Source organism: Trichechus manatus, unplaced genomic scaffold (assembly GCF_000243295.1).
Source record: "Trichechus manatus latirostris isolate Lorelei unplaced genomic scaffold, TriManLat1.0 scaffold00195, whole genome shotgun sequence".
Classification (NCBI taxonomy): Eukaryota; Metazoa; Chordata; class Mammalia; order Sirenia; family Trichechidae; genus Trichechus; species Trichechus manatus.
Window position 1 is genome coordinate 4,145,453 of NW_004444131.1, and position 24,752 is coordinate 4,170,204.

General features: G+C 42.8%; 1 protein-coding gene across 5 annotated transcripts in view; it reads left to right on the forward strand.

Annotated features, from left to right (window-relative positions):
- The window catches only part of CCNY (cyclin Y), a 271,085-nt gene that overhangs the window by 204,718 nt on the left and 41,615 nt on the right, over nucleotides 1-24,752 (forward strand). For all 5 annotated transcript variants that reach the window (XM_004387867.2, XM_023741972.1, XM_023741971.1 and 2 more), the window contains one exon: nucleotides 9,976-10,010. In XM_004387867.2, the coding sequence (XP_004387924.1) occupies nucleotides 9,976-10,010 (35 nt within the window). The remainder of the gene's footprint in view (nucleotides 1-9,975; nucleotides 10,011-24,752) is intronic.

Genomic DNA, 24,752 nt, shown 5'->3' on the forward strand with positions numbered 1-24,752 from the left:
GGGTTCATCATGTCCAAATGAGAAGTTAGTATCTTTCCTCCCTAGCCTGCTTCCTTTTTCTGTCACTTGTTTTTTAAGAATAAAGCCACTATCGTTAGCACCCCAAACCAGTGACTTGGGAGTCCTGTGATCAGTCTCTAAGTCTTACCTGTCCCCTAAATGCCCCCTCCCACCAGTGCTTGACTCCCAGCTCATCTGCACTTCCCTGGTCTGTTGTAGTGGACCCTTCTCTGGCCTTCCCGCCTCCATCTCATCCACCTGCACATTTTCTCCACATTGCCACCAGACTGAACTTCCCAAAATGCAGATCCAGTCATCCCTGCCCTGCTCAAATCAGAGTACTCCACCAGTTTCTTCTCACCCCCAGGAGAAAATGAGCTCCTGGCCCAGGTGGCCTTTCATCTTTGGGCCCTTGCCCACCTTTCCTGCCAGTCCTCCTCCCCCTTTCCCTGCACACTCTCCCAGTTCCGAGCTCCTAGTGGTACTGAAACCAGTCCCTCTGTGCTCAGGCATGCCTCTGCTTACAAGGTGTTCTCCGTCCCCGGTGTCCTTCCCTTCTACCCTTGACTGCGGCAGACTCCTGCCAGTGCCAGCCCACACCCCACCTCTTACGTGTTGTGTGCTCGACCCCCCCACATTTCATCCATTCTCATAGATATGCTTCCCTTAACAGCAACATCTTTGAAATCAGGATAATCAGTGGCTTGTCAAAATGTAACTGGCAGCTTTTTTTTTTTTCCTTAGTGGCACAGAGCATAATGGTATATCTTAAAATTAGTGGCATTAAATTCAGTGCTATTTGTATACTCCTCTATTGTGGAGGTAATTCTCTATAGTTTGCAAATAAAAAATTGAGTGTCTGTTCACTAAATTGCTTGTTGTTTGAGGATAGGGACCATTCCTTCTGCATTTTTGTATTCTCTATACCAATCACAGTGGTAGCATATAGAAGAGACTTTAGAAAGGGGTAGGGGGAGAAAGAATGAATGAATGAAAGCAAGCAGGGGGTTGGCTCTATCCTGGGCAGACATGCTGTGATGGTCGCCCCGACTTGATGACTTCCGGTTTCATGTTGTTCCCTCTCACCTTCCCTAACCTTGTTTAAAAGGGTCAGGAGGGGTGGATGTGCTTTAAGCCCAGGCAGTGTATTTGAACTCGTCTCTCTCAGGTCTGGACTTAACATGAATGTCGTCCTCTCCAGCTGGCTCTCACCCTCTGCAGGCATCTCTCCAATAGTAACGGGTGGAGTGGGCAAAAGGTCTCCTAGCCGTACCAAGCCCCATACATTAGATGGACGAGGGAAACCTCCTTGGGCTCTGTAGCTTGCTTTTCGTGGAAGCATCATCCTGCTTTGGTGTCCCATCTCCTGGGCCTTTCAGTCTGGCGGAAGCTGATTGTGCAGCACAAATTCATGTGAAACCAGTTAGAACCAGAAGGTCAGGTTTTTCTTAATATGCATTTTACTGTATCATCTCTCCATACCTATGCTTTCCCCAGAACCAGTAGTCAGAAAATTGTTCAACATGCACAGACCCAGGTCAAAGGTTAGGCGCCATGACTCATTCAGACTGGGGTACAGCTGATGCTTTCTTACACTTCCTCTATCCTATTGTTGATAGTGATAAACTCTCATTTTTAAAACTTCATAAGGACCTTTAGTCACCCTTTAGTTAGCCCAGGACATTCACTTTCAGTACTTTATCACGTCTATAGCCTACCTTGCATGGTTCGTGTTTTTGGTTGGCTGCCCCTGTGACATGTAGGGAGGCAGCTGAATTTCAGTGATAATAAGAGTCGGTCACCGTGTAAGAACCGTTGTCGTTGTGTGCTGTGCAGGTGATTCCGACTCATAGTGACTCTATAGGACAGAGTAGAACTGCCCCATAGGATTTCCAAGGCTTTAATCTTTATGGGAGCCAATTGCCAGAGCAGATGGTGTTTGAACTGCTGATCTGTCGGTTAGCAGCTGAACAGTTTAACCATTGCACCACCAGCTAATGCACTGGAAAGATTTCCCAAAGATAGTGATGTTTAAGGGTCCACTCTCTGGAATCAGGCTGCAGGAGCTGGTAAGCCTGGACCCATTACTATCCGGATGATCTTGTGCAAGTCATTTAACCTTCCTGAGCCTTCATTTTCTTGTGTGTACAGTGAAGGTAGTACCTCTCTCAGGAGATAGCTGGAGAGACTGTGCCGAGGACAGAGTAAGTCCCCGTAGATATACTCCTAACTCTGGAGTGTAGGTGCCTCTCTGCTCAGTCGGAGTGGGTCTCTTTCCTGACGTGGGGGACTCTGCCATCTTAGATTGTTCTAGTTTGGAATCCTTTTGTGTTCTGACTACAACAGCTTGTACCAGAACACCAGGGTCTGACCAGAAGGAGAAAGGGAATGGGAGCAGAAGAGTGAGGGTGATCTCTGGGGTCTTCTTCTGCCCATGGTTCCTTGATATAGACAGATCCTTGACACCCATCCACTCCCTCTTCCCCATTAAAGAATTGCTTCTACTCACCTTAGAAGCAAACTAGGGTGAGGTCAAGTCTGAAATGATATCAGCCAGCATTTGATAGCAGCGCTTTATAATAATAGCAGTTTGAATCTCACCTAAAAAAAAAAAAATGGTAATGTCACTGCCACCATGTGCCAGAATAAATTTTGGATGAATTAACTAGTTGTAGACTAAATGTAGTGAATATAATCATAAATATCTAGAAAAAATATAAGTATTTAACCTCTGAATGGGGAAGAAATGTATGCATTTATAAAAGCCATGGAAGAGATTGCCTAAAACTGAAAACTTTCTGTGTCAAAATGTATCGTCAAAATTAACTCATCAAATGAGTAAAATATTGTAATATAGATGACAAAGGGTTAATACCTATACATATTAAAGAATTGTTATGCAGCCAGTTTATGTGTGTTTACATGTAGATTTGTACATGTTTATACATAAATACATTCATCTGCAAAAATACACATAATATATCTGTTTAAGTATGCATAGAGAAAAGACTTTAAAGATACTAAACCAAAATATTAATAGTGGTTATTCCTAGGTTATTGAAGTATATGTTTTCTTCTTTGTTTTTTTGTATTTTGCAAATATTTATCTCTAGTTGTATTTTGTTGTTTATGTTGCTCTGTATTTTCCAAATTTTCTACAATAAGCGTGTATTTCTTTTATGGTCAGAAAAGAGTTTAAAAAGAATTCCACTTAATTTAAGTTTCTGTGCTTCTGAAGAAGTCCATTGGCCCTACGTATTCTCCAGGGGAAGCAGAAAACATCTAAAGTTAGTTGGAAGTTTAGACAGCTACTTCTCTGAATGCCCTTACTTACACTGCTTGGAATTGTCTTCTCTCCATGACTGCCCTAGGCATCTTTGAATTTTTTCTTCTCTTTTCGTTTTTGTTTCATCTGCTTGCTTATTTGGATTTCAGTTTTAATGTACAGAATCTCCCATTGCTCTGTGGCCTAGAATAGGCCAGGTTCTGTGAGAGTCAAGGAAGTTCCTTAGTCAGCAAAGAAGCTCCTTTCCTGCAGAAGAGGGGAGCTGCCTAGTGGGGAAGTGATCTCATCAGGATGCCTGGTACAGGGCTCATGAACGCCGGGGTGCATTCTCACCACGGTGCACTTTGTGCCCTGTCCTTTGTACCCAGTGAAATGTTAGCTCGCCAAGGACAGGAACCTCGGGTATATCTGCATTCGCCTCAGTTCCATGCTCGTAACAGGCTCAATAGTTGTGTTTTGAATTAAATGAATGATTGAATTTACTGTCTTATTGAAAACTGTGGGAATTGTGTGATCATCTCAAACTTATTGTAAGAAAAAAATTAATATTGAACTTTTTGATTATTTTGAGCCTACTCTGAATATTCAAGGAGCCCTGATGGTGCAGAGGTTAAGCCCTCGGCTGCTAACCGATAGGTCTGCGGTTCGAACCCACCAGCCACTCCTCGGGAGAAGTATTCCGCAGGCTGCTTCTGTAAATATGTACAGCTTTGGAAACCCTATGGGGCAGTTCTACTCTGTCCTGTAAGGTCACTATGAGTTGGAATCGACTCGATGACAGTGAGTTTGGTTTGGTTTTCTGAATATGCTGCCCACAGGGAAAAATTTTTGAAAGGGAGGGGGAAAAAAAAACCCTTGTCTTTTGAGTCATATTTATGTGGTCTATATTGGCCCAGCCACCCAGCAATCCATTTTACAGCTCAGAACACCTTCCATAATTCTTTAAATTATAGTCAAAGCCTCTCACCTGTGTGACCTGCCAATCCTTTACATCCACAGTAGTGAATAATTGAAGTATTTTTTCTTTCTTGATTAGCTTGGCTATATTCATGTTTGATCCTAATTGTCATTTCTGTTTCTAAAACTGAACTTAGGCAGACTCTAGGAGAGCATCCGACATCACTGGCACTACCCCTGGAGGGAGGAGGGTCTAGAGGAAGGAGCCTGCAGAGCCAGGAAAACCATCTTCTGATCATTTTCAAAAGAAGAATGTTAGTTAGATGATGTTTTAGGACTTCTTTAGTTCGAATGGTGACTGGCACTTGCCATTTGAAGTTCTATTTTAGGAATGGAAGAGAGGAAACCAGGTATCTTAGTCATCTAGTGCTGCTATAACAGAAATACCACAAGTGGATGGATTTAACAAACAAATTTATTCTCTCACAGTCTAGGAGGCTAGAAGTCTGAATTCAGGGTGCTACCTCCAGGGGAAGGCTTTCTGTCTGTGTTGGCTCTGGGAGAAGGTCCTTGTCATCAATTTGCCCCTGGTCTAGGAGTTTCTCAGTGCAGGGACTCCGGGTCCAAAGGACGTGCTCTGCTCCTGGCTCTACTTTCATGGTGAAATGAGGTTCCCATGTCTCTCTGCTCACTTCTGTTATGTCTCAAAAGAAATACGACACAACCTAATCTTGTAGATTGAGTCCTGTCTCATTAACATAACTGCCGGTAATCCCACCTCATTAACATCATAGAGGTAGGATTTACAACACATAGGAAAATCACATCAGATGACAAAATGGTGGACAATACTGGGAATCGTGGCCTAGCCAAGTTTACACACATTTTTGGGGGACACAATTCAATCTATAACACCAAGGTAATTATTTTTAATGTGTGTCTGTAAAAGGGGTAAGCTAGAATTGCCTTTAGATTGTTAACAGATTCTTATTAATAATTAGGCACTGGATTTTTCAGAAAGATGTTTCCTGGATAAAAATCAGCATAAATTCGAACCCTAGAGTGTGAGGAGTGATCAGATCCCCACTGTCCCACTTCCCCATCATCTCTGTCACAAGCCACCCATGCGGCACTCACTGTCTCTGACCCTAGCCACCAGAGCTAGGGCAGAGCTCACAAGTTAAAAGATCGCCATCATTCAGACTGCCAAATAGGCAGACACGAGCCACAAGTTTGCGGGGGCCACATGACACCCCAAACTTATGACCTGCTGTCCACAAATTTGGGGTTTGTCCACTACCCTTTCAAGATGCCAGCTGCAAGCTGGGAGGCTTCCCTAGGTCTCCTCACTTTTATCTGCTGGCTCCCAGTGCTCCTTTGGGTTTGATAATTCTCTGGAATGACTCACAGAACTCACAGAACTCACAGAAAGTACTACTCTTATGATTATAGATTTATTATAGCAAAAGAATACAAATTACGATCATCATAATGAGGGCTCCCAACGTGAAGCTTCCATGTCCCAAAAAGGGCATGTCACCCTTCCTTCACCAACCAGGAAGCTCTCTGAGCTTTTGTGTTTAGGGCTTTTACCAGCCAGTCATGGTTGAACCCTCATTGCATGTGCTCACTCATGCCTCCTGGTTAGCTGACATAGGCCTACCAGGTAAGTCTTTTCTGGTATGGCTAGCCACCCCCCACCCCCGCCCCCCAATTAATCCTCAGGTTTGGTCTGGAGGTTTCAGATCAAGGCACCTCAGTTAACTCCCAGCATTACTTCACAGAAATGAAGGGCAAAGGCCAAAATTGTGTTCTACACCACACAGTTGTATTTGTAAAACTGAAGAAATTTTACTTCTGTGACATTTTGGCAAGGGAGTGTCTCATAGTGTCCTAACTGAAGTTATGTTTATCCCTCAAATTGCCAGCACTACTCTACTCCTTGCTCCCATATTAGCTGGAGAAGACTCTTTATGCCCAGGGTAGCAGTTTTTGCTGATTTTAGACAGCTTGTTTTTAAAGCCTTTCGTATATTTTCTGTTTAAGTCATTAAGGACTATTGTTACAGTCAATTAAAAATCCTCTTAACAAACTAATATAGATTGGATCAAAAGAGATAGCTATTATTCTTCTCCCAGGAAAGATGAGGTTTATGACCCACGTCAATTTATTGCCTGTTTTTCCACACAAAGCGAAATAAGGCCGTATTAACGCACTCAATTATGTAGGAACTCTGAAAACTCAAGAGATGTTGATTGCTATGTTATTATTAACCAAAAATATTGAGGTTTTAAAAATGATTAAAGCCAACTATTAGTAATGAGCTGGCATTGTTTATACCATCACATAAAACACAATAGCTAAAGTGCTTTGACTTTCAGAGCTGATTCATGGCCTCAGTGGTTTCAAATTTATTTTAAAGACAGATTTAGATTTGGGTAATTTTGTCCATCCTTTTTGGTGATACCAGTGTAAGAGATTCCAATTTATTTTATTACGTTTTTTTCCCAGTGAGAGTGTGTTAGACCTACTCCAGCTAGCTTAGGAGAAAGAAAAAATTAATTTGAAGGGCACCAGGTATCTCAGAAACCTCATGAGTAACTGGAACAGAGGCTAAAAGACACTGGGAATTAAGGCAGCGTACCCCTCCCATCTTAACTGCTTCCCCAGTGCTTTTATGCATGGTAACAGACAGGTTCAGTAATTTCCTAGGAGAACCACAGGACTCAGCGTATAGTTGTATCTGTGGCTGTGGTTTATTAGAGCGAAAGGATACCAAGCACAGTTTAACAAAGTGAAGAGACTCCTGGGGTGAAGTCCAGGGAAAACCAAGTGCAAACTTCCAAGGGTCCCATCCCAGTAGAGTCACACAAACAAACAAACAAACAAAAAAAACAAACCCATTGCCATTGAGTCGACTCCGACTCATAGCGACCCTATAGGACAGAGTAGAACTGCCCCATAGGGTTTCCAAGGAGTGCCTGGTGGATTCCAGTTGCCAGCCTTTTGGTTAGCAGCTATAGGTAGCTAACTGTGTGACACAGCTAACCCTGTGTCAGCAGGGTTTCTGGAGTCACATAGGGCGTACTTAAATCCTCCAGCAAGAGTTGTGATAGTACGTGTGAAATGTCAGCCGGGGAAGCTCCTCAGAGCTTTTTATTGGGAGCTGATCATGTAGGCAGCCTCTGCCTGGTATGCATCAAAATTCCAGACTCCCAGAAGGAAAGCAGGTGTTCAGTATAACCACATTGTTTGTACAGTTTAGGCACAGTGAGCCACTCTTAATAGGGAATGGTGGGAACCCTTGTGAAATCCAAATTCCTGATGCCAGCCAAGGGCCGACCTTGCAAGCGGGCCTGCTGAGGGAGAGCCATGTTAACTCTTTTCTGCACAGTAGGAGGTGCCCTTGCCCTACTCCACACCTGAGTTTACATACCTTCTGTAAACTGTTGTTTTTGTCCACTTCCGAGTCAATTTCGACTCTTGGCCACCCCATGTAATAGAGTAGAACTGCCCCATAGGGTTTTTTAGGCTGTAATCTTTACAGAAGCAGATTGCCAGGTCTTTCTCCCATGGAGCCACTGGGTGGGTTGGAACCACTAACCTTTGGTCAACAGCCAAGCACCTGTTACCCAACCAGGGCTCCTTTCTGTAAGCTCTACCTTGTTAAGGCACCAGCAGTGGTCCTGAGTTTAAGTCCCAACTCCAAATTCCCAGGAGAGAGAAGTAGCCTAGCTAGGGTTAGACATCTACCCTGATCCAGGCAGTTATGGGCAGGGAAATGGGTCACAAACCTATTGCTGGGACACCATGGGAAAAGCTCAGTGTCATAGGTACTTTGCTGGAAACCCTGTCAGATCTAAGGCCCATGTAGAAAGTGTTCTTGTTCTAGATCACATCACCCAGTGGGGAATCACCACAGAAATGTCATCATACCCCATGTGGTAGAGCAACCCTGGCTAAATGTACAATAACTTAGTGTTGAATTGATTTAAGGAAAACTCACACAGAGATGTGCACACACACACAGACATACAGATGCACACATAGACATGCATGCACACACAGGCATGCACGCACATCCACAGACATGCAAGCACACAGATAGACATGCATGCACACACAGCCATGCACGCACATCCAGAGACATGCAAGCACACAGATAGACATGCATGCACACACAGACATGCACGCAAACACACAGAGACATACACGTGTGCACACACATGGATGCACATACAAAGCGTGTATGCTAGGAAGTTACAACCAGAAGCTTCCTGCTGGACACCTCAGTTTTCCTTTGTTATGGTTCACATGTCAGCGCTTATTTGAAGTTAGGTCAAAAGTAATTATGCAGCGTCCACATTGTACGCAGCAGACAGTTGGTCACTGTTGTTTGTTGGTTTAGGGGAGCAGGGAATGGCACTGTGGCCTGGGACTATGTGGGGGTACCGCCTCCTTGTTCCCTGAGGGGAGCAGTCTGTGATTGTCCGCATACAGGCCCATCTGATAGCTTGTTGAAGGCATCTTCTCTCCAGCTGCCTTTCTCTTTAACTCACTCAGCTGTATCCTCAGACTAATTTTTGCTTTTGTATCTTGACTGTCTTTGAGATAGAAAGGAGTTCAGCATTCCTTCCAGAGAGGATAAGACTTACAAGGAAAAGAGAAATGTTCCTTTGTGAACCTAAGAACAGCATGTAAATGACAGGGAAATGATTCCCAGGCCTTGGATCAGGTCAGCGGGAGAGCTGCTGAAAACTACAGTGATTCTGCATCTGGGTGTGGAACGCAGACAAAAACAAGAACCCTCCGCAGATGATAAGCTGGATTTGCAAACCGTAGGTTTAGGGTACTCTAAGTACCACTGTTGATTTCCCAGTCTAGGGTTTATTTCCTTGAAGGAAACTCACTTTTTATATCTACTATAGTGACTTGCCACATAAAATGTGTTGATTGATTAGTGCGCACCCTAACAAGCAATTCTTCAGGGGGAGAAAAAGGCAGAATTCAGTAATAGTAGACTATTAAGAAGCTCTTCTGTGCTCCCTGTCACCCTTCTGCATCTCTGGGTCTGAGGGTCCCTAGTTTGAGAAACCCTGAGGTCTGCAGACACAGAAGACAGAGCCAGTTAGGTCATACTGTCTGCAGAAAGCAATGTGAGAAATGAATCTTGTGAGGGCAGAGTGGTATTTATGATTGCATGTTTTATCAGCCTCATGAGGGCTGGGGGCTGCAAGTTACTTCAGGAGGCCTTATAGACCAAAGCCCGGTCGTATTTTCCAGCACTCAGCATGGGTGTTCAGTTGGTTTCCATGATTAATAACTCTTCCCACCTACATTATCTGTCTTGTGTCTTGATGCTGTTATAGATATTGCTGTTGTTATTTGTATTTCTCTCATACAGTATGGACTTTTATTGGTCTGGCTGAGTGAGAAATAAATAGCCCTGTTATTTGTTAATCGTCTTAAACTAATGGGTGCATACAAGTTTTATGAAAGTTACTAATATTTTATACAGTTACTAAAAATCTGTTACCCTCCATTAATTTCCGCTGCTGTTATTTTTTATTAGGGTGCTTGCTTTGTGTAAGTGGGTATATACTTCCCTCTGTTAGCCAAATTCAGATCTGTGTCTGTGCAGGTCGCTTGTTCTTACATTTGATAATTGAGCAAATGGGAAACTGGTTGGTGGAAGGATGGGCCCATCACACACCGAGACCCAGTTTTCAACAACCTGGGAGCAGTTGACATGCAGGCATGTAATATTTCTGTTGCATCTTTTGTTTTCACAGTGAGAGAAAAACGCAAGAGTCTCTTCATTAACCATGTAAGTGAAGCTGTCTCCCTGTGTTCTTCTGAATGACCAGACTGTACCCTATAAAGAACTGGAATAACTGTGTATGTCATGGGTGGAAATGGTTCATGTATTTTGTCAACAATGTTCTTATGCTTAGTTTCCTTTGTAATTGAACAAGCGTGACTCAATATCGACTATCCCAAATGTTTTCCCAGAAGCCCCAGGCTTGTTCATAGGAGGACATGTGTGAACAGTGCCATAGTAAATACCTATCACACTGGGCCAAATGAAAGCCCTTCTTTAATTTTCATTTCTAATCCTTTCCTTCCTCTACCCCACCCTGAAATTATTCTTTTTCTCTCTGTAGCACAGTACCGTTCAAGTAAACATAATTATTTTTCACATTCTCTTTCCTCTCCCAGATTGTTGTTTGTAGGCTCAGTAGAGTTTGCATGTTCTTTTGGTGATCGAAGAAAGGATAAACTTTACAAGGGATTTAGCCTGTTCTAGTCTCCGGCCGAGTCTCTGGGTGGCGCATACAGTTAAGTGCTTGACTACTAACTGAAAGGTTAACGGTTTCAACCCACTCAAAGGTGCCTCAGAAGAAAGGCCTGGTGATCTGCTTCTGAAAGGTCACAGCATGGAAACCTTATGGAGCACAGTTCTACTGTGAAACACATGGGGTCACCAAGAGTCGGAATCAACTTGACGGCAACTAGAACTGGAAGCCTCCTGGCCATTCTGAGCAGTATCTCCCAGCTCTGTGGCCAGGAGTAAGATGCCCCATTGAGATACTCTCTCCTTCTTCCTTGAATGGCAGGTGCAGCTGGTTGGCTTCAGGCCATCCTGTCCATGCACCTTTCTGGAGCATGGAGCCACCAGGCAAGTTATGGCTGCCTTTTCCTCTACCTCTAAATATGTGTCACTTTCTTTAGGAAAGAAAACAATCTCCACGGGCTGTAGAATGATGAAGTAGGTAAATGATCAAAACAAGTTCGCTGTAAACTCATATTGAAAATGAAGACAGTATATTTGACCTTCCAAGTGTCTTTCTCAGGATTTCTAGACTGCCTGCATTTAAGTGTTTGCAAATCTTGAAGGGCTTGGTGCTGAAGTTGTGTTAAAGAGACTTCAAGCTATAAAATTAATTTCTCTGCCCCTTGATAATCTGGACAGAATGCCACAAAAAGAAACTCATAACCTGGGCCTGTGCATTCCAGGGAGTCCGCACACAGTCCTTAGGAGACAGGTGATCCCTTTGTAGGCAGTGTCAGCATGTACACACATCTGTACAGTTCTCTTGGCATCACAGGCTCTGTAGTTTTTACCAGATTCTTAAAGCAATGTGTGACCTCTTCCCTGACCCCTCAAATTTAAAGGCATCAGTGTAAAGCTTCTGCGAAATTAAAATATGTGTCAGAGGGAAAAGATGGTTAAAATTGCCATGCCTGTTTTGTTTTCTGAAAGCAGAATATACCTGGATAGAGAAATGTGAGTGACTGGAACTAATTATCTAAATAAACTCTTGCTTTCATTTCTTTGCTCCTTACCCTGCTGGGTAAACTTAAACACTTCACCACTCATTAGCGCATCTGCCAAGGCGATTGCAAGGAAAAGGAGAGCTGAGACTTCAGCCAGGCTGCTCTCACCCTGCCTTTCAGTTCTTTCAGAGATTTATTGAAGGAAGAGGAGGATAGGATTTTGACGGTCCCTGCCACCCCCATTCTGATCCTGGATCATGAGACAGATGTGTACTCTCATAACTACCCTGCACGTAGATTTTGATACACAGTTAACTCCCAGTTAACCTCAAACCTGTCATCATGCACAGACTAGATTGGACAGTTCTGCCACTTGTCACACATGAGGAAATATTGAACCAGCATGCAGATTAGGATGGTGGAGTGTGCATTCTTACTCATACAGTGTCCCCCGTAACCCGCCCAGCCCTCAGACTGAAGACCTCTCATCTCCTGAACAGAGTGAAACCTCACAGCGCTCGGGGTTTGCTCAAATGCAGTTGTTCCTGTATAAAAGAAACCTCTTGTTAAGTGTCTTATGTAATGGATGACCCAGTAACAGCATGGCACCCCAGTCTGTGAAAAGACCTAGCTGCGAATGAGCTCATCAGTTCTGCCCACATTGGGAGAAACATACCAAGAGCTGTTCCAAACCAACAGAAATATCCTAATTTGAGTGAAATTACTTGCAGATTAAATTAGGCTAATAGAGCAACTATGTTTTTCAGGTTTTGAGACTTGGGCATAATAAGTTAGAGCAGTAGAGAAAGGACACATACTAATAATCATCAGTACCACCTATTGAGCACTTCACTGTGCGCCAGGCTCTGTTCTAATTGGGTTAATGTACTTACTTGTTTAGTTAGCACAGTAACCTTCCCAGGCAGACACTATGTATTATTCCCATTTTACAGATGAGGAAACTGAGGCACAAAGAAGTTAACCAAATAAGTGCTGGAGCCAGGATTGCAACTTGGATGGTCTGACTTCAGAGCCTTCCTTCTTAACTCTCACTCTGCTTCTCTCATACTGCTTCTCAAGGAGCCCTGGTGGCTCAGTAATGAAGTGCTTGGCTGCTAACCAAAAGGTCAGCAGTTCAAACCCAGCAGCCCACCCTGTGAGAGAAAGATGTGGCAGTCTGCTTCCAAAGATTATAGCCTTGGAAACCTTATGGGGCAGTTCTACTCTGTCCCGTAGAGTTGCTATGAGTCAGAATCGACTCAACAGTAGTGAGTTTGGTTTCAGGTTTTTATACTGCTTCTCAGATAGTAAAATCTATCCCACTTGGACAGGCGTTGTTTAGCTTGCTTATCTGAAGTTAGCGCTAACATTTATAATTCAGTTTTTGTAGGACAGCCTGTAGTGCTCATTTCAAAATATGGGCCCCAACTAAAGTTTGTAATTTAATTTACTAACTTTGGAATGACAGTTATTCTTTGCCCTTGTTTGCAAAACCATTTTATTTTTCATTTGCTTTATTGAGAGGGATATTGTTTCTTTAATTTCTCCGCCAAGTTTCTGAAGAACCTGTTTAGTAGATATTGCTAAGGTTGTTTACAAAGAAGCTATTATTTAAGAAAAACCAAAGCAGTGGATGAAGATAAGTCATTTAAGAGAGGTGGGGGTGAGTCAGGTCTAACTCTGGGATGGAGAAACACAAGGTTTTTCTGGCTCTGAGCAAACAATGTACATTAGCAAGTAAAAAGAGTAGACTTTGACCGGGAACATTTTGGAGGGAAAGGGGCAATAGAGAATGAGACCCCAGGCTGAAAAAAGAGATGGGCACTTAACTGGCTCCGAACAGCCAAAAGAGACTTAAAGGATTATGTAAAAGAAGTTACTTATAAAATAATTATTACAGGTTTTACAGCTTGAAACCATTTGGGGATAAACTAGTTAGAGAGTTTTGACAGCAAGCTAAATCAGGGTGAATTATAAACATTGGAAACCCTGGTGGTGTAGTGGTTAAGAGCTATGGCTCTACCCAAAGGTTGGTTGGCAGTTCGAATCCACCAGGTGCTCCTTGGAAATACCTTTCTCCCATGGAGTGGCTGGTGGGTTCAAACTGCTGACCTTTTGATTAGCAGCTGAGTGCTTAGCCACTGTGCCACCGGGGCTCCTTTGTAACTATATACAGTCATGTGCCACATAGTGTCTGCTCGGGCAACATCCAACCACATATACATCCATGGTCCCATAAGATTGTGATAGAGTTTAGAAATCCTGATCAGAGAATGGGACGTAGCGGATGTAACCAGACGTAGCGAATGCAACAGCTTCCTGCAGGCAACACATGTATCTCATGGCTGTTGTGTACAAAGTGATTGAGCTGGGAGGTGTATAATTGTACAGTATGTACATAACTTAATGCATATGTCTTGATAGTCATAATAAATGCCTGTGTTACTTGCTTATGTATGTAGTGTACTGTACTTTCTATCGTTACTTTAATGTGAATTTTCCCTATTTAAAAATAAAAAGTTTACCGTACGCTTTGACTTGTAGGCAGCAGCAGTGTATAATATAGTGTTTGCACAGCGTCAAAACACGTAACGTCCTATTTCACAAAATTTATCATGGACGTTAAATGACACATGGCTGTATGCACTATATAAATATGTTGATATTATCATTGTTCATTGGAGTTTTTGGTGAATTTGATTTAATTTTCCAAGTTCAGTGATCAAAACTGATGGAAGTCTTTCTGGTATGTTGAGTGTGGATATATTTTTTTCCTTAATTATATTTCATATTGCATAATTATTGAGCCCAGGATTCCCTGGGAGAATATTCTATTCATCTCTCTTTGGGAATACCCCCTTAAATCATTTATGTTCCTCTTAAATAGTTTCATTCTGAATTATTACCTTGTACCTTTGAATGAAATAGGAATAGCATTCCTTGTGAAATGGCCTGCTCTGATTATATTCTTCCTCTATAAGCCATAGAAGTCAAGGAATGAAGTGAGCTAGATCCAGAAACTGGATTTTTTTTTTTTAATTCTAAACTCTGCTTTGTCCCTCCCAGGAGATTTGCACTGAATAGAAAGCACATTTATTGGGCAGCTGCTAGGTTAGCATTAATAGAATATACTTGAATACACTTAATAGAGTATACTTTATACCCAAGGGTATAAAAGAAGCAGGAGCCATTTCGTTAATATTGTGAAAATACAGTTTTTCAGTAACATTAAGAAAATCCAGCTTTTATTTTGAAATAATTTCAGACTTAAAGAAAAGTTGCAACAATAATAGAGTACAGGATTTTCACACCTCACTAAAGGAAATGTAGATGCTCTGTTTCTGAGACCACTCATTCTACTTTGGCACAAAGGATGTTGAGATGGGGAGATATTATTTTCTCTCAAAAAATGTTTTAGCAGAAAGTCTAGAAATGATAATGCTGTACACACAAAAATGCTGATACAGATCAGAAGCTTGTGTAGGATGTCAGTTCCTTGGTAATGCCTCGGGAAGACTTTCTCTCTTTTATCTTTTCCTATTTTCTCCTTCCCCAGTCCTTCCTTCCCTTCACTCTGTTGTTCTTGTTATGAAGCAGAATGAAGTGGTGTTGGTGAAGTGTAATGGACTATACAAATACGAGATAGCTGACAGTTGGAATTGCTTCCCTGGTGCTTTTGTAGAAGGTTATTTGAAAATTGTGTTGCCCTTGTTAAGACACACAAGTGCAGGAGTTGCTGGTGTTAGTAGTTATCCTGGAAAACTCATGACGTGTTCTCAGTGGGAGTGTTCGAAGCCCTTACCTTTTGTGTTTGTTGTTAGGAGTGCACCCCTGAATAAGCTGTCAAAAATTCTTGACCATGGGTGACTGGCTTTGACGTTGCTCAGATCCTCCTGGGTGTGGGAAAGGAGCTGTGCTTACTATACATCAGTCTTTGGTTTCTTGGTTCCTCTGTTGTTGTTTGCTGAGGGGAGAGAACAATACAGCTGTTCCTTTTCCTGCTGGACAGACACTCCCAGCCCTTCATCATGCTTCGTCCTCCTCACTCTGCCATTTTATTGTTTTATTTACTTATCTCGCTTCATTGCTGTCTTAACCTCCTTGGTTTTCAACTTCTTAGTGTTGCTCAGGGACTTTTGGAGTAAAGAACGGAAAGAAAAGAAAAGGGGGAAGTCTGAGAACAAGCAATTTTATTTGAAGCAGAGACTTTGTCAGAAAAGAGTATTGAGAAGCAGACTCTCTTCCCCTTTGGGCAGATTCTCCTAACTCCAGTATCCATGTGTTCTTTGACTAGATAGATGGGGATGGATATTTAACTTTTATTTTGAAAAATTTCAAACTTACAGAAAAGCTATAGTAATAACACAGAAAACTCCCATTTACCCTTTACCCAGATTCATCAATTTATATGTTTTATCACCTTCTGTTTTTCATTGTCACATATTTTTCTGAATCATTTGGGAGTATGTTGCCTACATCATCCCCTTTACTTGCTAATACTCCATTGTGTATTTCCCAAGAACAAGGATATTCTTTTATGTAATCACAACATTGTTACCAAAATCAAGAATTAACATTTATACAATTATTTTTAATTAACTGCCCATATTCTAGTTTTGTTAAGTGGCCTAGTAATATCATTGATAGCATTTTTTTCTCTGGTATCGGATTTAGTCCAGGATCACGTATTGCATTTAGCTGTCCTAGCCCTTCAATCTACTTTAATTAAGAGCAGATTCTCAGCCTTTTTGTCTTGCGTGACATCGATACTTTTGAAGAAAAAGGGCTGTTTTGTTTTAACAGAATGTTTCTCATTTTGGATTTGTCTGAAGGATTCAGGAGAACATCTACAGTCAGAATGCTACAGGGAATACTCCCTTGCCCTTCGTAGGGCATCCGATCTGGAAGCACACAGTAGCCATACAACCTTCATTGGTGATGTGAATTTTGACCACTCAGCAGGTGCTATCCAATTCTCCATTGTATATTTTCTGGATTTCCCCTTGTGACTAATAAGCAATCTATAGGGAGCCACTTCACTAAGACCATGCAAACCTCTTGCTTCTTACTACCGTCACCTCCAGATTTCACATCCATTGATAATTCTTGCCTAAGCCAATGTTTATTATTTTGGTTGCAAAACAGTAATTTTCCAACCCCATCACTCCGTCCACATTTGTCAGTCGGCATTCTACTTGTATGGAAAAACCTTTGCTTCCCATCCATCTGTGCATCCTCCTTCCCTCCGGTTTTAGGCTGGGTTCTCTAGAGAAGCAAAACCAGTAAAGCGTATATTTAGAAAGAGATTTATATCAAGGAAATGGCTGATGCAATTTTTAGAGGCTGTAACGTCCCAAGTCCATGGGAGCAGGAAAGAGGATTCTCCTGATTCTCGTAGCTGCAGGGGCTGGCAAACCGAGGATTGGTAGGCCAGAAAGCAGGACTGTTGCAGGCTGTGAGGATTGAGAAATCTCAAGATCGGCAGGCAAGATGCAAGTAAGCTGCTAGCTCAAGTCCCAAGAAGCAGAGGGCAGACAAACAGGAGCCAGCTGCAGGATCTAGAACAAGCAAAAGCCCCGGCAAGGGGAGCAGGAGGAGCTAGGCGGCGGAGGGTGGAGAGATTAAGGCTGGGTGGGGGGAGTGGGGGTGGGGGTGAGCTGCCACAGGCCCAGTCCCCGCCAGTACCACAGCAGATCCCATCATGGGGGTGATCACATATCATTTCTCAATGGGGGAGTGATCACATTATACAACTGCCAAAACACTGAGAATCTTGGCCCAGCCAAGCTGACATACAGTCTTAACCGTCACACTTCCCTCCCTTCCTTCCATTGACCCACCCATCACCTACCCACGCATTTATCTATCCATCCATCCATCGCATCTGTCTGTTATCCATCCGTCTTCAGTACAGACTCATGGATTTCTGTTTTTTCAATGATTTTTTTTATAGTTATTCCTGTCCTTCATTATTTTGATGCTTACATTATCCTAGATTTGGCTAGTGGCAGCCTTTGCAAGCTGGCTCCATTTTCTTTTGATATGTCTCCTCCTCTTTTCTTTTTTTTTTTGAGCACTCTCTTGCTTTTTAGCACAATATGATATTCCGGGCTCATCTTGTACCTCCTCTGCCTCAGTGCTGGAATCAACCATTTCTCTAGGGAGCCCTGACTCCTTTTAGTGGCAGACAGTATTAGAAACCAAGATCTGGGCACCATGTGTGCTCATTGCTACTGGGGTGTCATCCAGCAGAAATAGCTAGGAAATACACATCAGAAATCATGAATTCATACTGATGCCTCTAATTGCCAGTTCCAGTCCTTCCCGTAGAAGTTTTTCTTGCCTTTTGTTTCTGACCTTTTTATTTTTTTGCCTTCTATTAAGAAAAAAAAAAAAATTTAAACAGCTTTATTGGATATAATATACATACCATAAAATTTACCCCTTTAAAGTATACAACTCAATGGTTTTTAGTATATTCACAGAGTCGTGCAGCCATCACCACAGTCAATTTTGGAACTTGTTCATCACCCCCCAAAAAATCCCACATCCTTTAGCAGTCACTTGCCATTCCTCCCCTCCCTTCCAAGCCCCAGGCAACCACTAATCTACTGTCTATAGATTTGTCCGTCCTGGATATTTCATGTAAGTGGGATCATACAATATGTGATCTTGTATGACCGGCTTCATTCACTTAGTATAATGTTTTTCAAGGTTCACCCGTTTTATGGCATATCAGTACTTCATTCTTTTTATTGCTTAATAATATTCTACTATATGCATATACCACATTTTGTTTATCTGTTCATCAGTTGATGGACATTTGGGTTGTTTTTACCTTTTGACTGTTATGAATAATAATATATTGCTATGAACATTCATATACAAGTTTATATGTGGATGTCTGCCTTCATTTCTCTTGGGAGCCACAAGGAGCTGAGATCTGAGCCGGTGTTGAATAAATTGTGAACTTAATTATTTTGTGGTGAAAGCATGCATTCACAGTAGAGCAGAATTTTACCTCAGAATTTTATTTTCCTAGTTTTGTTCTTGAGCTCCAGTGTTGGCTTATTTTTCTGCTTTCATATAGTATCGCTTTTTGCACACTTTTGTTCTCAGTCCATGGCTGTCTGCTGTTTTTACCTTTTAGTCTTTCCTTGCTGTAAAAAATTCATCCAGCTAAAGGCTGTTCAGTCTTCCTTTCTCTTTCCACAAGAGTATTAGTTTGTTAACACCATGAAGTCAAAGACGAGGGTGTTTTGTTTGTTTTTCATCTCCCTGTCTCCTGCGGCTCTCCGTGTTGTTGAGAGGAGGATGAGTATCTCTTCTCACCTCCCTCTCCCTTCCCCGTCACATTTTGGTGTGCACGTACGTTCTTCCAGAACCTCCACGAGGCGCTCTCCCCTCTGAGGAGGGCTCTGGGTTTGCACTGTCTGTGGAAGTCCACAGCCTGGCTTTTAGTCTATTCTACCACTTATTAGTGTTGCAAATTTACGTAAAGATACTTAATCTGTTTCCTTGTTTGCACAGTAAGGCAAATACCAACCCACCTCCACCTGCTGATAACTGCCTGCATAGGGCAGTGTCTGCCCCATAGTGAGTGTTCAGTGTGAGGTTAGGGGTGGTGGGTGCTGGACTCAGTCTCCACCCTCACGTCTCCCTGTGCTCTGTCAGTGGGTGTGCTGCACGCTTCAGTCCTTCAGATAATTTTTAATCAAGGAATGTAGTGCAAATCTCATTTCCCGTGCCCCAAGGAAGCTAAACAGAGTCCTGCCTTCTCTCTCAAGGTCATAGTTTGGCTTCCTTAGAATTCTGATGCTTTTTAAAAAAAGTAATGGAGCTTTCTTTTTTGACGATTTCACTTACTTCACTTTTTTTGGTTAACAAACTTTTATCACCTCTTTTCCTCTAATAATATTACTTCATATTTTTAATGCTTTATTTTTATTTGATCCTAAGAAGCCCTAAGAAGTAGTAGGACAACAATTATTGTCTAGTCCTTGAAAATACGAAGTTAATACACAGACACCGTAAGTGACTTAATAGCACAGATTGAACATGTATCTGTGCCACGTCCATGCCAGCCATTTTACAGGTCTTCTCCCATGTAGTCCTCACAGCACCACCATGAAGTAGGGTCTGCCATCCCTCTTTTACAGATGAAAACATTGGAGCTTGGGGAGTTACGCGTACAGTGACTGTAATATATTGTCCAAACCGGGACACTTTTGAGCATGAAAGAGGTGTTGTTAACGGTTACTCTAAGACAACAGGGGTAAACTAGGACTGCCCCCAGCAAGCTAAGATGTATGATTGTCCTAGTTAAGTAACTTGCCCAAGATTGCACAACCAGTGAGTGTCAGGGCTGTACCTTGAACTCCAGGCTTTCTGGCTCTGGCCCATACTCTTAATTAGCCTGTACTGGAGGTCTCTTCCACATTTAGCTGGTTCCCAGCAGGGCCATGAGAGAGCTAGGGCTGGAATGCACATTTCTGCCTCATCCTCCATCATTGTCCTATGATACCATGTACCTGTGCTGTCACTCTGTATTTTCATTGTCAGAAAGAAGCTAAGCACTGCCACTTAGGTGTCGTTCTGTGTTGAGAATCTCATCACACAATCACACCGTCCTATTCTTTGGGCGCCTGTGCAGCAGATCGCCTGTTCACAAACATGAGAGCCCATGCTTCATGCACTTTGAAGACTTAACACAACAGCACCGCCACGTAGGAAAACACAGGAGTCGACAAGGAAACTACAGTTTTTAGTGCCAGCGTCTCTTGCATATGCAACATTATTCCCACAGCATTGCTGTGAGCCGGGGAATGACTCCATTTTTTCTAGTTAACTTAGAGGAAGCTGTGGAAGGTGAGCTATCTCTCCCAAGCTCATTCTCTTTCCTCGGTGTCATTCTGGGGCATACTGAGCACTGGGTAGGTTCTATGCCCAGTTTTCCTCCTGAGTCACATCACAGTGTAGGGTGAGTCACTTAACCTCGCTGTGTTTCCTAATCTACAAGATGACCTGGTCACATTAGACAACCTGAGTGTTGTTTCCACCTCTAAAATTCTGAGTCCTTTGGCACTATAAATATGATTGTCATTTTTGTCAGTGATAAATACTATTTTGTGTATGTTCATTTTTTTTGTCAGTGTTAAAAATCATTGTGACATATTCAGCTTACCAGGACAGGGAAAGGAACTAAGAGTTATTAAGTCATTATGCACTAGCTGCTTTATAGTAGTATCTCATTTAATATTCACAACCTTTTTGACAAAAGTGTTCTGAGACCCTGTTTCATAGATGAGGAAACTGAGGCTGTGTCCTGAGATAGGAAACAGAGGGGGAAGAACTGACTGGGGTGGGTAATGGGCCAGCCCTTGGACAGGCTCTGGAACTCAGGAGAAGGACTGGGGCCAGCAGTGTAGATCTGGACTCACCTGCAGATTGGTGACCTCTGCAGCCCTAGGAAGGCATGAGAATTTTTTTAAAAAGAAGAAGAAGCCTCAGAAAGAAGGACCTCAGGGACTATCTGAATATCAGAGCTGATGAGGTCTAGAGATAGGGAGTTGAGAATATCTGGAGGGCAGAGGTCTAGATTCTGAATCCAGATTCCAGCTCTGACTTGTTTGACCTTGGCTGGGCAAGTTACTTGATTTCTCAGCCTCAGGAACCTTATCTTTACAATAATGTCTGACTCCTGGGGTGGTTGCCTGGCTCACAGTAGATGACTTAACGTAAAGGGCCAGGTCAAGGGCCAGGAGCACATAATCCCAGCCCAGAAATGGCAACAGCTGTGGTGCCATGTGAGGCATACCCTCATATTTTCTTTACTCTTTCATTTTTCAGAAATGCTGTTTGCAATCTATTCATTGGATTTTACCGCCTTATGGTAGCCTGTGCCTGGCCATTTAAACACCAGTTTAAACCATTTCAGATGTTAATATTATTGGTCCATAGAGCAGTTCTGTGAGGAAGACAAGGGAGGTAGTTGACCCCATGCTATAAAAATGAATAATGTAAATCCCAAGGGTCTGGTCGCCCAGGGTTGTTCCACAGTAACTGGCTGCGTGGGGTCAGAGGTCAGTCTTCTGAGCCCCAGGCCAATGCCTGGCCCACTGTAGCAGGTTGTCATATAGGGGAAAATGGTCTTTGAGCCACTCCCAGTGTCTAAAGTGAGGGAGTGATGTTTGAATGGGGCTGTCCAGCTAGCTGGGCATCCCATGCCCTGGCTGCCATGCGCCCACTGGCGTTGGGCCCATTCCAGTTTGTGTTTGCCATGCTGCTGCTGCCACCAATTACCACCCACCACAAAGGGTCTTGCTGCTGTTGTGGGGATGAACATTCTGTGATTTGGTGGCAGTGGTGTTAGCAAGAAAGGACATGGAGCTGAAAGGGATGGAGCTGTTTCTTATTCATTTATTCAAGAAAACGGTCCAGTCTGTATACCTTCAAAAAACCAGTTGCCGTCAAGTCAGTTCTGACTCATTAAGACCCTGTGCATGTCAGAGTAGAACTGTGCTCCATAGTTCAATGGCTATGATCTTTCAGAAGCAGATCACCAGGCCTTTCTTCTGCGGTGCCTCTGGGTGGATTTGAACTGCCAGCCTTTTGGTTAGTAGCTGAGCGCTTGAGTTTCTTCGTGGCACAAGTGGTTAAGTGCTCGACTGCTAAGCACACATTTGGCAATTTGAATATACCCAGAGGTGCCTCAAAAGAAATGCTGGTGATCTGCTTCCTAAAGATCTGCCCCCAAAAGCCCTGTGGAGCACAGTTCTACTCTGACACACATGGGGTCCCCATGAGTCAGAATTGACTTGACAGCTATTGGTGTGTACCTTCAGGGTGCTTCCAATCTAGATGTTAGAGGCAACACAGACAAAGGAGCTGGAAATGACAGTGCCAGGTGATCAGTGCTGTGGGAAGGCAGGTACAGGGCCTGTGAGAACACAGGCCTGGGGGAAGGAAGGCAGTATCCCCAGGAAGGGCTTCAAGCAGAGTTCTAATGGGCGAATGGGAGTCATAAAGGACAAAGGTCTTGGGTAGACCAAATATTATATGAAAAGATTTGACAGAGAATGGCACCTGTAGAGAACAACAGGTAGGAAGACTAGACTTTGTAGTCAGACAGAAATCAACACGAGATCTGGTATGTTAGACTTGACTTTAGAAAAGTTACTTCATTTCTCTGACCTCCTTTTGCTTATCTGTAAAACAGGAGTTAACCTCCCCAGCAAGGTGGTTGGGAGCAGTGCTGAATCCACAGAAAGTACTTAGAACACAGCTTGGCACATGTTTGATGGCTGTGTTAGTTTCCGAGGGCTGCTGTATAAACTACCCCTAACTGGTGGACTAATAAGAACAGAAATGTATTGTTTCACCATTCTGGAGGCTAGAAGTCCAAATCAAGGTGTTGGCAGGGTCTCACTCCAAAGTCTTTAGGGGAAGATCCTTTCTTGTCTCTCCCAGCTTCTGGTAACCCAGGTGTTCCTTGACTTTAGATGCATCTTCACAGGGCCATCTTCCCTCTGTGTATCTTTCCGTGTCTCCTCTCCTCTTTTATACGGACACCACTCAGATGGGATTAGAAGCCACCCTACTCCAATATGACCCCATGTTAACTGATAACATCTTCAGAGACCCTATTTGCAAACAAGGTCATGCTCACAGGTCCCAGAGTTAGGACTTCCACATAACTTTTTGGGAGGCAGAATTCAATCCATAACAATAAAATTATTAACTATTAAATAAAAGTTATTGTTATTATTGCCATTATTTAATTATGTCTACATGTAGTGTACATGGAAGAAAGAAGTGAGTGGTGAACCTGGAGAGATGAAGAAGTGATGAATGGCTCCCCTTCCCTATGTTCCACCCACCACCTCCCATGGAGAACCACTGAAGCATTTTAGCAGGCCCTTGATGAGATCCGATTTGCTTTGTAGAAAGATCACAATAGTATCAGAGGAAGAATGGTCTGGAGGAGAATGAGCCTGAGGTAGAGTGATTGATTGTTCAAGTAATAGAGGTGAGAAATGATGGTGGCTGTTAATATACAAGTAGTGGCTGGAGGAAAAAATGATTTTGAAATGTATTAAGGAGGTAGAATTAATAGCATTCGAAGCCAGGAGTCAGAGGATTAAAAACTATGTTGCAGATTCCTGGTTTTATGTCATTACAATTAGATGGGAAGAAAAGATTATTTTGACATTTGAGTTGCCCATGAGGAACATTCAAGTGGGTAGATCCACCAGGCGGTTGAATGAATGGATAAGCTCAGAAGAGAAGTTTGGGCCAGAGACGAGAGAGATTTGGAACTTGTCAGAGAACAGAGGAAGTTGAATTAATGAGAGTGCTCTGTGAGAGAGGGTATAGAGGGAGAAGAAAAGACCATCACATTTACAGGAGCTCAGAGAAGTGGAGTCCACAAAAGAGACTCAGACTGAGTGGCCAGACTGAGACGAGGAAGCTAGGAGAGAATCTAGTCTTTGAAATCAAGAGACAAAACAGTTTCAAGTCAAATGCCAAATATCTACCACCACTACCAGTTGCCATCAATAGGATTCTGACTCATTGCAACCCCAATATGCATCAGAACTGTACTCCATATGGTTTTCAATGGCTGATTTTACAGACATAGATCACCAGGCCTTTCTTACAAGGCATCTCTGGGTGGATTCAAACTGCCAACCTTTCAGTTAGCAGCCAAGCATATTCAACTGGTTGCACCACCCAGGGACTCCAAATTAATGTAAGGACTAAAATTTTCATTGGATATAGCAACTTGGAGTTCTTTGTGAATGGGAAGGGAGGAGGTGGAATGTGAACCAATTTGTTTTTTTTTTTAAATTTTATTGTGTTTTAGATGAAAGTTTACAGTGCAGATTAATTTCTCATTCACAAATGGTTATACACAAATTGTTTTGTGACATTGGTTGCAATTCCCACAATGTGTCAGCACTCTCCCCCTTTGCACCCTGGGTTCCCCGTGTTCATTCCTCCAGTTTTCCTGTCCCTTCCTGCCTTCTCATCTTTGCTTTTGGGCAGGTGTTGACCGTTTGGTTTCATATACATGATTGAACAAAGAAGCATATTTCTCAAGTGTGTTATTGTTTGTTTTATAGGCCTGTCTAATCTTTGGCTGAAAGCTGGACTTCTGGAGTAGCTTCAGTTCTGAGTTACCAGGGTATCCAGGGACCTTAGTCATGGGGGTTCCTCCAGTCTCTGTCAGACCAGTAAATCTGGTCTTCTTTTGTGAATTTGAATGTTGTTCTACATTTTTCTTCCACTC